At 33.9% G+C, this 19,028-nt stretch overlaps 1 protein-coding gene across 6 annotated transcripts in view; it reads right to left on the bottom strand.

The window, feature by feature from the left end:
• ERCC6L2 (ERCC excision repair 6 like 2) overlaps nt 1-19,028 on the bottom strand; it is a 144,368-nt gene that overhangs the window by 113,218 nt on the left and 12,122 nt on the right. For 5 of the 6 annotated variants that reach the window (XM_008993723.5, XM_008993716.5, XM_078348426.1 and 2 more), the window contains exon 3: nt 9,448-9,567. The exons of the other annotated variant lie outside the window; for it this stretch is intronic. In XM_008993723.5, the coding sequence (XP_008991971.4) occupies nt 9,448-9,567 (120 nt within the window). The remainder of the gene's footprint in view (nt 1-9,447; nt 9,568-19,028) is intronic. 6 annotated transcript variants of the gene reach the window in all.

The following is a 19,028-nucleotide window of genomic DNA, read 5'->3' as shown; positions in this document are numbered from 1 at the left end:
AAGAGCTGCTGCGCCAAGGCACCAGCAAAACCGCAGCGCCGGCCACAAGAGTTGCACTGGCGACCCATGGGGCTCCTCCACTGGGAATCTTCTGGGCCTTGAGCAACAAAAATTCGTCTGAAAGTGTGGCGTCCTCTTGTTCTCTGTGCTTTCACTGGGAGCTACAATACCGAGCTGTTAGCGATCAGCCATCCTGGATCCTGGACGTCCACTCAGAAACCCAACTAGAAAGGCGGTAATCGTAAAGAAGACAGATGGAGACATTTATAACAAAGGGAAGAAACCAGCCTAAAAAGGCTGAGAATACCCAAAATCAGAACCCCTCTCCCTCTACAGGGGATTACAGTTCCTCATCAGCAATGGAACAAGCCCTGATGGAAAAGGACAGTGTGCCATTAACAGAAGTAGGCTTCAGAAGGTGGATGATAAGAAACTTCTGGGAGTTAAAAGAACTTGTTCTAACCCAACGTAAAGAAACTAAGAACTTTGAAAAAAGGTTTGACAAAATGCTAACAAGAATAGACAATATAGAGAGGAATATAAATGAACTAACAGAGTTGAAGAACACAACACGAGAACTTAGCGAAATATGCACGAGTTTGAATAGCTGAATTGATCAAGCAGAAGAAAGGATATCAGGTCGAAGACCTACTTAATGAAATAAAACGAGAAGACAAGAATAGAGAAAAAAGGATAAAAAGGAATGAGCAAAGTCTCCAAGAAATATGGGACTATGTGAAAAGACCTAATTTACGTTTGATAGGTGTACCTGAATGTGACGGAGAGAATGAATCCAAGCTGGAAAATACTCTTCAGGATATTATTCAGGAAGAGTTTCCCAATCTAGCAAAGCAGGACAATATTCAACCCCAGGTAATACAGAGAAACACCACAAAGATATTCCTCAAGAAGAGCAACCCCAAGGCACATAATCGTTAGATTCACCAGGGTTGAAACGAAGGAGAAAATACTAAGGGCAGCCAGAGAGAAAGGTCAGGTTACCCACAAAGGGAAGCCTATTAGACTTACAGCAGATCTCTCAGCAGAAACCCTACAAGCCAGAAGAGTGGGGGCCGATATTCAACATCCTTAAAGATATTCAACATCCTTAAAGAAGAGAACTTGAAAGTTTTCAACCCAGAATTTCATATCCTGCCAAACTAAGCTTCACAATTGAAGGAAAAATAAAATCTTTTATGAACAAGCAAGTACTCAGAGATTTTATTACCACCAGGCCTGTTTTACAAGAGCTTCTGAAAGAAGCATTATACATCGAAAGGAACAACCAGTATTAGTCTTTCTAAAAATATACCAAACAGTAAAGAGCATCAACATAAAGAAGAATTTACATCAATGAATGGATAAAATAGCCAGTTAACATCAAATGGCAGTAACCCTAAATTTAAGTTGACTAAATCCCCCAATCAAAAGATATAGCCAAAACCTAACGGTATGCTACATCCAGACGCATTTCGCGTCCAAAGATACACAAAGACTCAAAACAAAGGGATGGAGAAAGATTTACCAACCAAATGGAGAGCAAAAATAAATAAATAAATAAATAAGAAGCAGGAGTTGCAATTCTTGCATCTGATACAATAGATTTCAAAGCAACAAAGATATAGTGGTAAACAGATCAATGCAACAATAAGAGCTAACGATCCTAACACCCAGATACATAAGACCCATAAAGAGATTTAGACTCAACGAGACAGAAAATTAATAAGGATATCCAGGACTTGAACTCAGATCTGGAACAAGTAAACTCAATAAATACTTATAGAGCTCTCCACTTTAAATACACAAAATATACATTCTCCACCTTAAATACACAAAATATTGATTGGCCATTATTAATACCCATCTTTAGAATAAAGCTACATTCCCATTCTCTCTCCCTCTTTTTCTTCCTCTTTATTCCTTTCACTCCTTTTTTCTTTCTTTCCAAAAAAAAAAAAAAGTCATTTACAGAGATCAGTAGTAAACTGTTAACCTCTTGTTTGAAAGTTTTCAGTATCTTCTCTTTAGTGATAATTTCCAAATTTACATCTGCAGCTTACACCTTTCGCCTCTGCATCAGATTCCTCTCTCCAGCTGCCTGACATCTTCACTTGAATGTCTAAACAGATTTTAAATTTAACATTCAAAACTGAGCTTTTTGCCCCCAAACATTGTCCCCACAAAAAAATATGTCAATTTCAGTAAATATCAACTCCATTCTTAAAAAGAAAAAAAAAAAGAAAAATGATGTGCTGTGGACCGCAATGAGATACTCAAAGATTAATGTGTGATAATTTTTGTGGAAGAAGTAGTAATAGCATTAATAATAACTAACATAACCATTACTGAGCACTTACTGTGTGCCAAGGGCTTTAGAAGTAGTTTATAGAAATTAACTCAGGGACTTTACACAGAAACAAACAGATGAGGAAAACTGAGGTACAGAGATATTAAACAACACACTCAAGGTCATACTGCTATTAAGTAGCAAAGTTAAGTATTTGAACTCAGGTCTGTCTAATTCTAAAACTCTTAACTATGATGACATACCACATTAGCACCTTCAATCAAAAAGTCTATGTCCTTGGATGTATAACTTTCTTATTTACCAATGTAACTTCAGAACTTCACATAGTACTTGGAAAACAGAAGGTGTTCAATAGATAAATGAATAAATAAAACCATTCATGTCAATGCTAAGTTAGGAATAATAATGTATGTTCAGAGAACAGTGACAGATCAGTAGAGGCGAAACAAAAGTTTCACAAGAGAAGAAGTGTGGTATCAAAATGAAAAATAAACTGTACCTTTACAGAAAAATTACAAAACGTAAAATTGAAATCTGCTAGAAAACTCAAAGTTCTAAAAAAAAAAAAATTATTGTATTTATCTCTGCACTCTTACCTCTCTCAAAAATACCCAACATGTTAATTTATACCCTACCCTACTGTGTATATAGCTGACAATTTTTCCTTTGGTATGCTCTGATTATTTAATATATAGAAATTTCAGTTTAGAATCCACTGTAGTCAGGAGCCCTTCCAAATGCTTTTTATAAAAACGACATAATAATACCAAACTTGATATTCTATCAAAACACAAAGTTATAAACCATATCAATAAATATCAAACCTTGCAATTAAAAAAGAGAAGTAAACAAGGACTATTAAGACTGTAAATGACAAGAAAAGTTAACTATAAATTCAACAAAATATTAACTAATATATCAATAGGTGTTTAGGAGAAATTTGAAAAAATAAATTTTTCCTAAATTGAGATAACTTGAGAAACTATGGAATAATAAATTATAAAGCTAATATAACTAAAACTGTTTAGCACTGGAAGAGAAATGAAAAAATAAATAATTAGGACAGAATAATATGTCTAGAAATAGACTTCAATTTTACACCAAAGTGGCCCTTCAAATCACTGGAAAAGCGGGTTTACTCAACAAATGACATTAAGATAACTGGCTAACCATCTGAGAAAAATAAAATTGGATCACTAGACACCTACAACAAATTCTAGCTGAAACAAACATACAAAGGTTTAAAATAAAATCACACATATTATAAAAGAATCATGAGTGAATTTATTTATAATTTTAGAGTACAAAAGGCTTTTCTAGGCAAATATAAAACCCAGAAACTATAAAAACCAATACATGTAACTACCTAAAAAATTTAAAAATCAATACTTAATTCAAAGCTGACTCTATGTGAGGAAGAAATATTTTCAAAACATATAATGAACAAAAAATTAAATTCCAGAATATATCATTAATAACTATTAATCAAGGACTATGATTAAAAACAAGAATTAGATTTAAAAATAGCTTTTAAGCAATTGAATAGCTACAGCTACACCCAAAATTAAAGAAATATAAATCAAAGCAAGATAAAAATGTTAAACCTCTCAGGAAGTCACAGATTTATGTTTGCTAACACCTAGTGCAAATGAAAAGGTAAAAACAGATATTCTTATATACCACTGTTGGGATATGGAGTAATTTAACTCCAGCTATCAAAATGTAATCCTCTAAATCCAGTTCTACCTACTATACAACTCCAGTACTAAGAATTTATCCTACAGTTATGATTGCAAAAGTTGTCCAAATACAAAGGTTTAAAGGTATAAGGATGGCAAACACCGTATATTCTCACTCATAGGTGGTGTTGAACAACGAGAACACGTGGCCTCAGGGAGAGGAGCATCACGCACTAGGGACAGTTGCGGGGTTAGGGGAGAGACAGCTTGGGGTGGGGAGGGAAGGGAGGGTGGGGAGAGGTAACACAGGGAGAAATGCCAGATATAGTATGCACCTTAAGTAAAATAAATAAATTTTTTAAAAAAGGATGCCCACAGTGGCATCATGTGCATAATCCTCTTGGTACATATGAAAAATTAAAAAAATAGTGTATAGTAAATAAAATAATTATAAAATATTTTTGTTCAATTGTCACTGAAATTTCTACTGATACCGGTATTGTGATTGCTACAAATCTTTTCCTCTTCCATATTAATTACGAATTTTACTTAGAATCTCTAAAGTTTTATCATGCAAGATAGTAACATTTTATAATAAATTTACTGATGCATAAAAACTGAATTCCAATCAAAACTTAACAGCCTAAATCTAAAGAACTATTCCAAAAATCAATGTTTAAAATGTAGAGCTTGTGTATCTTCCTTTAAGAATTTATTCCTTGGGGTTTGTCGGGGGGAAATAGGAGAGGGACAGCGGGGGGTGGGGAGTTGGGGAGAGACAGCATGGGGAGAAATGCCAGATACAGGTGATGGGGAGGAAGGCAGCAAATCACACTGCCATGTGTGTACCTATGCAACACATGTACCCCAAAACCTAAAATGCAATTTAAAAAAAAAAAGAAAAAAGAAAAAGAATTTATTCTTGGCAAAAAACATTCATGCATTCTTAGATGATTTATTCACACTTGAAAAGTTTTTAAATATATATGAGATGTATCGTATCACACACATGCCTTAAACTCACCACTCCTTAATTTGTTATACTCAGTTCATTAAAGGACTTTTTTCAAAAAGTTTCAACATTAACTTTTCAGAATTTGATTGTAATTTTGGCATTAGCAAATAAATATAAAAGTATTTATTTCTTCTGTATTTCATAAACGTCTTTTTAAAACGTACATTGTTTTAAAAGAACCAATATAAATTTATCTTTTGAAGATTTCAAAGTTATCATCTTTGTATTTACTTCTGGAAAATACTGTAGAATGTTACTAGTGATTCCATTAAAAACTCTGGGCCAGGTATGGTGGCTCACGCCTGTAACCCAGCACTTCGGGAGGCCGAGGCGGGCGGATCACGAGGTCAGATCGAGACATCCTGGCCAACATGGTGAAACCCCATCTCTACTAAAAATACAAAATTAGCTGGACATGGTAGTGCACACCTGCAGTCCCAGGTACTTCGGAGGCTGAGGCAGGAAAAATCACTTGAACCCAGGAGGCGGAGGTTGCAGTGAGCCAAGATCATGCACTCCAGCCTGGTGACAGAGTGAGACTCCATCTCAAAAAAAACAAAAACAAAAACCTCTGAATTCCAGTTCAAATGACTAACTCAATACATGTTTGTGTGGATGCCAATGAAACAAAAGAACAAACATAATAAATCCATAATAGTGCTCGAATGCCTGGAAGGCTAGTACCAGCGGTCCTAACAGTGCAGGAGCAGATGAGAACTGGCGCACTTGAAGAACTGAGCATTCCAGCCTACATCTCTAAAGCAAAAACTCCCTCTGTCGTCCCCTACTAAAAAATTTACTTTTCTTAGAAGGAACCTAAAAACAACAACAAGCAAAATAAAACTCAACAAAGCAACTAAGGTAACTGGAAAGACTGAGTCAAGAAAAATAATGGCCAAGTAATTTTAAGAAGGAAAAGTTACACCAGTCATTTGCTTCAAAGAAGCTGATTCTAGCATCAGTACGAAACTTTCCCTACGTAAAGTACTGCATATATTTTTCAAAAGCAAAACTTATTTGGAGGAATTCTATGGTAAGTGATAGAGCTCACAGAAATTTTTGAATTTCATCGATTAAAAAAGTTCTTAATACTTCCAAACAATTAAAAAAATCCTTTCCAAGGAAAAAAGTTGGGATGACACTGAACTATCACCTGCAATATGGAGTGACAGAAGATAATACAATTAGTTTGGTCATTATAAAAGAAAATTTTGAATAGATAATCAAGTATGAGAGCAATATACAAGCACATAAAATTTACCCTCCCTACATATTTTTTCTGAGACAGAGTCACACTCTGTCACCCAAGCTGGAGTGCAGTGGCACAATCACGGCTCACTGCAGCCTCAACCTCCTGGGGTCGAGAGGTCCTCCTACCTCCTCCTCCTGAGTAGTTGGGACTACAGGCACAAACAACCATGCCCAACCTCTGAAGAATTAACTGAAGATGTTAAGCAAAAGTTGATATGAACACAAAGAAAAATAAACTGAAAGTCATAATGAGAAAACTGAATATATTTCTTTCCAGATCCAACTACTCAAACAGAAAAAAAGAAAATAATAACAGTATTAAACAATTTAACAATGCAATTAAACAAACATGATTAAACAGAAATACATAGAACATGTGACCGTGATTAGAAAGCATGCACAATGTAAGCAACATTTTAAAACAAGAGAGACTACACAATGCAGAACATCAAAGCATAAAAAACTTGACCATGAATTTAAGCACAAAGAAAAAACCATCAAGGCTGTTATCTGACGCAAAAATACTAGAAATCATCAAAAAGGGCTCAGCCCTCCCATCATCCTGTGCCCCAACAATAGCTATTCACTAGAAAATTCTAAAACTTCTATTTTAAATAGTACTTCAGTAAAAGAAAAATAAATATTGGGGCCACAGATAATTTAGAAAAGCCTAATGAAAAGACTACATATTAAAAACTATAGAACACAGCCAAAAATGAACTGAAAGGAACTTTTTTTTTGAGACAGGGTCTTCTCCGTTGCCCAGGCTGGAGTACAGTGGTATGATCATAGCTCAGTGCAGCCTAGAACTCCCGGGCTCATGTGATTCTCTCACCTCAGCCTCCGCAGTTGCTGGAACCACAGGCACACACTATTACACCAGGCTAATTGTTGTATTTTTTATTTTCTGTAAAGATAGGGTCTCCTCATGGTACTCAGGCTGATCTCAAACTCCTGAGTTCAAGTGATCCTCCTGCTTCAGCCTCCCAAAGTGCTGGGATTACAGGCATGAGCAACCATGCCTGGCCCAAAGGAATACTTACAGCTTTAAGCTAATTTATTACAATATAAAAAGTCTGAAAATAAATAAAGAAATCACCTGAAGAATATAAATATCAATGTACATTATAGCAAGGAATGTACAGCTGTCCCTCCATATCTGTAGGTTTCACATTATTGGATTCAACTAACTACAAATTGAAATGCTAAAAAAATTCCATCTGCATTAAACATGTACACAGACCTTGTCATTATTTCCTAAACAATACAATATAAAAGCTAATTATGCAGACTTTACATTGCACTAAGTAAACAACAGATGATTTAAAGTATATGGAAGATATGAATAGGTTATATGCAAACACACTATTTTATATCAAGGACTTGAGAATCCACACATTTTGGTATCCAAGAGAGATCCTGGAACCAATCCCCCATAGATACCAAGAGACAACTCGTGTGTGTGTGTGTGTGTGTGTGTGTGTGTGTGATGATACATCTCATAGGCATACATACATACATACACATACACATACATATAATATACACATATATATAAAGAGAAAAGAAGGAAAGAAAGAAGAGGAATTAGTATCAATTAAGGTAACCATTATTAGCATATTTTACCACATCATCAAATGAGTATCTTTGTTAACTTTCTTTTCTTTCATTCTTGTTCTTTATTTTATTTATTTATTTATTTTGAGACAGAGGTCTCACTTTATTGCCCTGGCTAGAGTACAGTGGTGCAAACATGGCTCATTGCAGCCTCAACCTCCCCGGGCTCAGGTGATCCTCCCACCTCAGCCTCTGAAGTACCTGGGACTACTGGCACACACCACTACACCTGACTAACTTTTTGTATTTTTAGTAGGAAGAGGTTTTGACATGTTGCCCAAGCTGGTCTTTAACTCCTGGGCTCAAGCGATCCATCTTCCTTGGCCTCCCAAAGTGCTGGGATTACAGGTATGAACCACTGTGCCTGGCCCATTCTTGCCCTGTACTTTAAAATATTACTTTCCCCTCTTTCTCTCTCCTGTCTGCTGTCACAGTGGCATATAAGAGATACACAGGCTCTGTAGTGACGTTTAGGACCAGGGAACAACTGAATCCAGAGCTAAAAATGGTACTTGAGCTCTTGAATACTTAAAATACATTAGGAGCCATTATTCAGGATCACATTGAATCTGATACTCAGGATGCATTTATGATATTAAAAAATTAAGAAAATTTAAAATGGCAGCAAATACAGTATCTTAAGTCAGTACTTCTGAAAAGTTTGCATTGAAATGGTCCTTATGACAGACAAGAGTAAATGTGGACTTCTCAGCCATCTTGTACGTAAGACTTGTATAAAAGAATTGTTTTAAAACCTGTGGTAAGTAATGCATTACCAAATATAATAAAAATTTCATAAAATCACTTCATTTTTATTCCTATCTGGTTTCCTGAATGCTGAGGATATTTTTTAAAAGAAATGTAAGTATAATATACTTTTTTAAATATTTCATTCCTCTATTAGATATCTTTTTTGTAAGATAAATAGCAATGTACAACATCCTCTCTTGGATACCAAAATGTGTGGATTCTCAAGTCCTTGATTACATATAACATATTTATGAACATACATTTATGAAGGAGAAAAGTATGGATATGAATAGCACAGTCACATGGGCAGAGGCAAAAATAAGTACAGACCTAGTCTCTTTGATTCTAACTTTCCTGTATTGGTAGAATATATTTCATATTTTTTGGATGCAATTAGTCAGCTAGGCAACTTGAAATACATTGATGATGTACGTACTTTTGTTACCAATATCTATAACTACCTCCTTTTCCTTCTCACGTAAATAAAAAACAATATAATGAAGGCTTCAATTAACTTTACATATACATTCATAGAAGTTTAACAAATCGACCTAAGGAAATCATATAAATCCAGCCAAGCAACCTTAAAACCCCAAAGCAAAATCATGCTGAAATTCTATTTTGCCATTATAAGAGTCAATCAAATTTAACTTAAGGATAAAATTGATAATCTTTCAAACTAGGCCTATAAAACAAATATTTTAATAACATCTTTAAATTCTTATGCTTTAAAATTTATGCTAATAAATTTTAATGTATATATTTAAATATTTCTATATGTTTTTGTAATACCAGCATCATGAGTAGACTATTTCTAGAGATTTTACCTTTTTTGCTGTAGAAGAAGGTTCCTTGTTCATACTTCTTAGTAAAAACTCTGGCATGTTATTTTCAATATCCTCACGAGTTCCCTTTTTTTGCAAAACTGCAGCCAGAAATGAAATAACCTGAGAAAAAAGACTTTTTCAATCACTGTGTATAATGTATCACGACATACAAAATTTCACTGCTTACATGACTATCCAATAAGTGATGAAATATGTACAAAGAGATTTGTTGGGGGGAAAATATAACATGAAATGTTAGTACTGATTATCTTTATTTGTAACAACGTTTTTTACCCTTGTAAACAAACAAAATTCCTCACATTGCCATCTTTTCCATGATAACTTCTACCTACCCAATGGATTCTTTCTTAATTCCATCACTTGAGACACTATCTTCTTATTTGTTTCTAACCATGGAAACTATCTCTTCATATCCTCTATTAGAATAAACTGTATGCATTCCTGTTTCCATGTAGAACATAAACTCCTTAAAGATAATACTTGGCCCATAAATTTGTACACTTCTATTATCTAATAAATATAGGTGAAATGGCAAAATGTTAAGATAGACGAATTCATTAATATATACAACATTTTGAGTAACAGCTAGTCTCCAAAATTTAAGTGAGAAAAACAGAAAAAAAGGAATCGTAACCTCCTATAATAAAGGGCAAGAAATACTGAACTGGTAAGACTGATTCAAATGTTAGCTCTGATTGCTTGGCTGCTATGTGAACTTGGGCAAGGTAGTTAACCTCCCTGAATAGTATCTGTAAAAATGGCAAAAAATAATACTGGCAGGGTTGTTTTAAAGATTGAGAAGAAACGTATATGAAGTATCCAAATGGGAGAAAATAACTGATCATTACCTTACAAAATAAAGTATATAAGAATAAAACTTTGTAATTCAAAAAACTGAGAGAATCAGAAAAACTATAGAAAAAAAGTATACTTAATAAGGGTGTGGATACCTATAATCTGAATCCCAAATGATAGAAGGAAATAAATGATACAGGAGAAGCATCTGAAGAAATAAAAGCTGAAAACTTAACTGACTTTAAAAATCAAGCCACAGACTCAAGATCTTCTTCTAAGAACCAAAACCAAAACAAAATGAAAACCAAAAACAAACAAACAAAAAAACACAAGCAGGTACACTGAAACAACCTGAGACAGAAAAATGTTTGTTAAAAGCAGTCAGAAGAAAAAACAGATTATCTACAAAAAAGTAACAACTGGTCTGGCCATGGTAGTTCACACGTGTAATCTCAGCACTTTGGGAAGCCGAGGTGGGTAGATCATTTGAGCCCAGGAATTCAAGACCAGCCTGGGCAACATGGCAAAATCCCATCTCTACAAAAACTACAAAAATTAGCTGGGTACAGGGTGGCTCATGCCTATATTCCCACCTACTTGGAAAGCTAAAATAGAAGAACTGCTTGAGCCCAGGGCAATGAGGCTGCAGCGAGTCGTGATTGCACCACACTGCACTCTAGCCTGGGCAACATGGCAAGACCCTGTTTCAAAATAAAAAAATAAAAACACAAACAAATAGACAAGCAGCTGACCTTGCAGCAAAAACAACGGGAAATATTATACAATAGAATATTTTCAAAGTGCTAATAAAAGCAACCTAGATTTTTATACGTACTGACGATATTCAAGAATGAACGGTAAAGATTCTCAGACTACCAAAAACTGAGCCAATTCATCACCGAAAAAGCCACACTAAAGAAAGTAAGTACGGAATGTTTTCAGGCACAAGGAAAATGATACTAAACAGAACATCAGTGACATAGGGAAAAATTAAGAGCAACAAAAATGATAAATATATACAAAATATATGTATTAATTGACATTATCAAACAACAAAAAAGTTTCATTGAAATCAAGTAACAGAAGAATTAAAAGCTATGGCAACAAACGTGTGAGTCAGAAAGAACACAAGTGTAGTTATAATATTCTGAGGTCACTATGCTGTCAGGAGAAAATTAAAGTACCAATTTATGTTAGATTATGATAAATCAATGATATCTGTCGTAACCTCTAAGGGTAACCACTAATAAAAGAATAAAAAAGGTGTACCTAATAAAAGGAGATAATAAAGTAATATGAATCTATCCAAAAGGACACAAAAAAAGTAGGAAAAACAGAACATGGAATAAATAAAAAACAAATAGTAAAATACTAAGTTTAAAGCCAAATATACTAGAAAGCACTTTATATGGAAATGGACTAAATAGTCTAAGCAAAAGATAAAGATTGTCAGACAAATAAAATTATTTCCTTGCTATTTACAAGAAAAACACCTAAAAAAGAAAAGGGATACAGTTCTAATTCAAAAATGAAAATGATAGACCACATAAACAAAAATCAAAGAAAATTCATACAGCTATATTCATATCAGATATAGATGCTGAGGCAAATATCATGAAATTGAGGCACACTTTAACTTAATATTGATAATAAAATTAGTTCACTTGGAAATTTTAAGAAGTCTAAATGTATCAAGAACGAAAGAAAAATTTACTGAAATTTATTAGACAAGTCTACAAGCACAATGGCAGATTTAAAAATAACTCATCAAGAACAAACAAAATAATTAGTAAAGATACAGATTTCAATAACATGATTGTCAAACTTGACCTAATGAACATTGCTAAAACACTGCACACTACTGCAAAGCACAGTTTCATTTTAAGGACATGTGAAATATTTACCAAAGTTGACATATGTGCTGGGCATGGTGGCTCACACCTGTAATCCCAGCACTCTGGGAGGCTGAGGCAGGCGGATCACCTGAGACCAGAAGTTTGAGACCAACCTGGCTAACATGGTGAAACCTTGTTTCTAGTAAAAATACAAAAAAATTAGCAGGCATGGTGGCGTGTGCCTATAATCCCAGCCCATAATCCCGGCTGAGGTAAGAGAATTGCTTGAACCCGAGAGTGGAGGTTGAAGTGAGCTGATATCACACTCCAGCTTAGGCAACAAGAGTGAAACTCCATCTCAAAAAAAAAAGTTGACATATGCCTGGCCACAGAAGCCTCAATGCATTTCAATATACGGAAACCATACAGAATATTTTCCTTGATTACAATACAATAAACTAGAAATAACAAAAATAGAAGCAGAAAATCTTCAAATGTTTGGACAGTAAGGAACAGAATTCAAAGAGCTCACAATATAAATCAGAAAATATTTGAATAAAATAATAACAATATATGTTGAATTTGTAGAATACAGCAAAAGCTTGTACCTTAGGGACTTAAATGAGTATTGCAGACAGTTCCCAGCTTATGACAGTTCAACTTGCAATTTTTCAATTTACAATGGTGTAAAAGTAATATGCAATCAGAAGAAACAATAAAACAAGTACGCATACATTGTTTTTTACTTTCAGTACAATATTCAATAAACTATATGAGATTCAACACTTTAGTATGAAATAGGCATTGTGTTTGATGATTTCGCCCAACTAAAGGCTAATGATAAGTGTTCTGAGCATGTTTACGGTAGGATGGGGTAAGCTATAATGTTCAATAGGTTAATGTATTAAATGCATTTTCAACTTACAATATTTTCAACTTACGATGAGTTTATGGGGACACAATCCCACTGTAAGTCAAGGAGCATGTGTATTAGGAAAGATGAGGGACTATCAATCAGATATCAAAGAATGTATCTCAAAAACTTATGAAAATACAGAAAATTTAACACAAAAAAGCAGAAATTACTAAAGCATACAATAAAAATTAGAAATACCTAATGTAGATGATGGGGTGATGGATGCAGCAAACCACCATGGCACGTGTATACCTATATGACAAACCTGCACATTCTGCACATGTACTCCTAAACTTAAAGTATAATAAACATATAATAAATAAATGAAAAGAAAATGATCAATGAGGCCAAATAATCATCCTTTGAAATAATTTTTAAAATAAATGCCTGGCAAAATTGATAAAGAAAAAAGAGAAGAGAAAAGGCAAACGAAAAATATGTATAACCCATAATAATGCTTTGCCAATAAATGTGAAAATTTACATGAAATGTAGAAATAGAATTTATCAAAACTGACAAAAAGGAAATTTACATACCCATAAACCATGAAAGAAACCTAAGTATGTAATTATAAACCTTCTACAAAGAAAATTAGGGGCCATATAGTTTCACCAATAAATTCTACCTAATGCTTGAGAAAAATATAATACCAATCTGTAACATACCCCTTCAGGATTTAGAAAAAGGGGAAAATATTCTTAACTCATTTCATGAGTTCAACATAACTTAAGAAAACCTGACAAGAACATTATAAAACAGAAAATTTACAAGCCAAGTTCTCTTACTTACATAGAAGCAAAACTCTTAAACAAAATGTTAGCACAGAGAACACAGAAGTTTTAAAAAGGATATAAATATATTCCAAAACTAAACTGGGTACATTCTATAAATGTAAGTTTGGTATAACCTTTGAAATTTAAGTATTAGGTAGTTATCAGCTAGATATTTTAGGCAATACACTTAGCATTCCTACATTCCTTAAAATGAGAATAGCATGACTTATTACAAGAAACTTACATTTTACATGAAGCAGTACATTATTAGGTACACTGCAAAAAGCTGACAATGAGTATTTCATCAATAGAACAATGACTAAAAATATGAAGCAAAGAAGTATAAAAACTCAATAGAAAAATTAAAATAAAATTCTTAAAAAATACTGTATCAACCCAAAAGAAGGCAGGAAAGAACAGAAAACAAGCTGTTCAAACTGTTCAAAACGGACTGTTGCTGAATGAACAGAAATAAAATAATAATGTGTGATATCCAAATCCAAACATAACAAGAATTATGTTAAATGTAAATGAACTAAATATTCCAATTAAATATCAGAGACTGTTAGAATGAATAAAAGAGCTGTCTACAAGGAACATTACATAATAATGAAATGGTCAATTCATCAAGAAGATGTAACAACCATAAAGGTTTGTAACCTTAATAACAGAGCATCAAAATATATGAAGGTAAAACTGGCAGATTAAAAGAAATAGACATATCTGGCTATGGTTCATGTGGTGGTTCATGCCTGTAATCCCAGCACTTCGAGAGGCCTAGGCTGATGGATCACTTGAGGTCAGGAGTTTGAGAACAGCCTGGCCAACATGGTGAAATCCCACTTCCATTAAAAATACAAAAATTAGCCAGGTATGATAGTACATACTTATAATCTCAGCTAGTTGGGAGGCTGAGGCCTGAGAATCACTTAAAACACAAGGCAGAGGTTGCAGTGAGCCAAGATTGCCACTGGGTAACAGGATGATACCTTTTCTTAAAAAAAAAAGAAGAAAAATTCATACTCTTCACCCAGAAATTTGACTTTCAGGAATTCGATCCTTACAGAGAAATACTCTTCAGATTCTATCCTACAGATACTCACTATTTGTCATAGCCTAAAATATACAACAACCCAAAAAGTCCTTTTCCTTAGGTCACTGGAGGAATGATAAAGTAAGTTACAGAACATATGATCTATAGTATGCAGTAATTTACTAATTAAGGAATGAGGACAATCCTTATGTATCAACATAAAAAGATCTCCAAGACCCATGTTTAAGTGAAAAAAAAAACAAGGAGCAGAATAACATATGGAAATAATGGTCCTATTTTTAAAATTTATTTACACATACATTAAAATTATAACTTGTTCAACAAAATACAAAATAGACTGGACTTCATAAAACTTTTGTGCATCAAAGTAAAATAACAAGAAAATAAAAAGACAACTACAGAATGGGAGAAAGTCTTTGTAAATCATATATCTGATAAGGGATTAGTATCCTAAATACATAAAGAATTCTTACAACTCAATAAAGACAATGAAATTGTAAAAACAGGCAAAAGACTTACATATATATTTCTTTCTCTAAAGCTATAGAAAAAATCAAAAAAAAAAAAAAAAACCACACACATGAAGAGGTGTTCAACATCACTGGCCATTATAGAAATGCAAATCAAAACTGTAATAAAATACCAATTCACACATAGTAAGATAGCTATAGTGAAGAAAACAAAAACTAACAAAAGTTGGCAATGATGCAGAGGCCTAGGAAACCTGGACAATTGTTGGTAGGAATGTAAAATGCTTTAGCCGTTGTGGAAAATAGTACTGCAGTTCCTTGGAAAAAAAGAAACACTGAATTACCATAAAACCCAGTAATTCCACTTCTAGGAATTACGTACAAGAGAAATGTTTGTACCCAAATGTTTACAGAAGCATTATTCATAATAACTAAAAGGTAGAAACAACCCAGAAACTAGAAAGAGGTAGGTCTTGTACAACATTCTGAATGTGTTAAATGCACTCAATTAACATTTAAATAATTAATTTTAAAATTAATCATTTTAAATAATTAATTAATGTTGTATGGACTTAACTGCAATTTAAAAACTTCCAGCTGGGGCTGGTGGCTCTGGCCTGTAATCTCAGCACTTTGGGAGGTTGAAGTGGGCAGATCACCTGAGATCAGGAGCTCGAGATCAGCCCGGCCAACATGGTGAACCCTCATCTCTACTAAAAATAAAAAACTAAGCTGGATGTTGCGGCATAAGCCTGTAGTCCCAGCTACTCGAAAGGCTGAGGCAGGACAATCGCGCTTAAACCTGGGAGACAGGGGTTGCAGTGAGCCGAGATCATGCCACCGCACTCCAGCCTGGGCGACAGAGTAAGACTGTCTCAAAAAAAAAAAAAAAAAATTAGAGCTTGCATTTTTATAAAAATGTATTTGTGTATATTATGGTGTAATCAAAATTATTTTTATTCTTGAAAAAAGTTTAAAAGTACATATGCCAAGTCCGTAAACATCAATGACTCAATAAGCAGTAGCTATTTTTTTATTGTACTTTTAGTTCTGGGATACATGTGCAGAACATGCAGGTCTGTTACATAGGTATACACAGGCCATGGTGGTTGGCTGCATCCAACACCCCATCATCTACATTAGGTATTTCTCCTAACGCTATCATTCCCCTAGTTCCCCATGCCCTGGCAAACCCTGGTGTGTTGACATTCCCCTCCCTGTGTCCATGTGTTCTCATTGTTCAACTCCCACTTATGAGTGAGAAAATGCGGTGTCTGGTTTTCTGTTCTTGTGTTAGTTTGCTCAGAATGATGGTTTCCAGCTTCATCCATGTCCCTACAAAGGACATGAACGCATCCTTTTTTATGGCTGCATGGTATTCCCTGGTACATATGTGCCACAATTTCTTTATCCAGTCTATCATTGATGGGCATTTGGGTTGGCTCCAAGTCTTTGCTATTGTGAACAATGCTGCAATAAACATGTGTGCATGTGTCTTTATAACAGAACAATTTATAATTCTTTGGGTATATGCCCAGTAATGGGATTGCTGGGTCAAACAGTATTTCTAGTTCTAGATCTTTGAGGATTGCCACACTGTCTTCCACAATGGTTGAACTAATTTACACTCCCACCAACAGTGTAAAAGCGTTCCTATTTCTCCTCATCCTTTCCAGCATCTGTTGTCTCCTGACTTTTTAATGATCACTATTCTAACTGGCATGAGATGGTATTTCAATGTGGTTTTGATTTGCATTTCTTTAATAACTAGTGATGATGAGCTTTTTTTCATGTTTGCTGGCTGCATAAATGTCTTCTTTTGAGAAGTGTCTGTTCCTATCCTTTACCCACTTTTTGATGGGATTGTTTTTTTCTTATAAATTTGTTTATATTCTTTGTAGATTATGGATATTAGCCCTTTGTCAGATGGGTAAATGGCAAAAATTTTCACCCATTCTGTAGGTTGATTGTTCACTCTGATAAGTTTCTTTTCCTGTGCAGAAGCTCTTTAGTTTAACTAGATCCTGTTGCCATTGATGTTTTAGTCATGAAGTCTTTGCCCATGCCTATGTCCTGAGGGGTATTGCCTAGGTTTTCTTCTAGGGTTTTTATGGTTTTAGGTCTTACATTTAAATCTTTAATCCATCGTGAGGTAATTTTTGTATAAGGTGTAATGAAGGGATACAGTTTCAGCTTTATGAATATGGCTAGCCAGTTTTCCTAGCACCATTTATTGAATAGGAAATCCATTCCCCATTGCTTGTTTTTTGTCAGATTTGTCAAAGATTAGATGGTTGTAGGTGTGTGGCATTATTTCTGAGGCCTCTGTTCTTTTCCACTAGTCTATGTATCCGTTTTGGTACCAGTACTTTACTGTTTTGATTATTATAGCCTTGTAGTATAGTTTGAAGTCAGGAAACATGATGCCTCCAGTTTTTTGTTTTTTTCCAGAAATAAACAGTTACTGAAGAATCCAGTGAGAGATTAATGTGAACAAACTGGCTGGAGTACAGTATAAATTAAAGGAAAGAGAAAGGATAATCCACAAATGACTGAATTTAAGCACTGGACAATTTAAATATTTTTGATATCACCTAAGTAAAAGATCTTTGATGTATGTTCACAATTTTCATTTTATAAATATTTTTTAATTTACATTTTGTATTCAAAAATATATAGTCTAAGATTAGAATTTACTGAATTCCTTGATGGTGCAAATATGCATAACATTTTGGGTTCTGACTACCTCTTGGAATATAACAACACTGATCACAGAAAGTTTATAATTAAAAGTACACGTAATTGGCATATTGACTGGAAAGGGGCATAAAAAAACTTTTTAGGATAAGGGAATTGTCCTATATTTTGATTAGCACATTAGTTACACAGATATACACATTTGCCAAAGTTCCTTAAGCAGTATACTTGAGAGCTGTGCATTTTACTGTTATAAGTGTACCTTAATTAAAGGATTAAAGATACACAGATGTGCATACACACAAACACATATATTGATAGATATACTCTTTTTTAATTTCAGGGAACTGGTCCTCAGAGGCTACTAAAAGGCAAAAGAAATACCTTTTAGATACCATAACAATTTAAGTGAAGTAATGTAAGATCTAATCCACTGATTTGCTCTTAACTCACCTACAGATTGTTTCATTACAGAAAAATTATATTCCTAATTGTGTAAATCCATAATTCAATTTGTTCATCTATCCAAGATGATATACAATCTTAATTGTAACTTCATTTGTCAAAATCTCTAAAACAAAGATATGTGAAATGTATCTTTTATTTATTTAAGAATCTCAGAGCTTTGGAAGATGTTTATAGGTGGTGGCTAAATGTGTAAATTCTAATTATAGATTAGCTTTACTTAATTCACTAAATCCACTAATGATTTTTAAAATTTTTTGTATCTCATTTAAATAATCTACACTACCTCTAACACTACTCATCCACCCACCTACCCCAAAAAATAAATGTGAAATAATAATAAACTTCAGTTGATAATACACACTACTAACTGGAGAAGCTAGCTAAAACCACTAACAAACTCTTAGCTATATATTAATTAAAATATACTAATAGGTATTACGGTAATGCTAGCATTAATGTGTCAATATACAAAAGTTAGACAGGGAAGGGAGAATGTGAAGAACAGCATAGGTGGATTTTATGGACCAGGACTATAAATGGCACTCATCACTT

The sequence above is a fragment of the Callithrix jacchus genome, chromosome 1 (genome assembly GCF_049354715.1).
Source record: "Callithrix jacchus isolate 240 chromosome 1, calJac240_pri, whole genome shotgun sequence".
NCBI lineage: Eukaryota > Metazoa > Chordata > Mammalia > Primates > Cebidae > Callithrix > Callithrix jacchus.
This window is presented reverse-complemented; position numbering and strand designations above follow the sequence as displayed.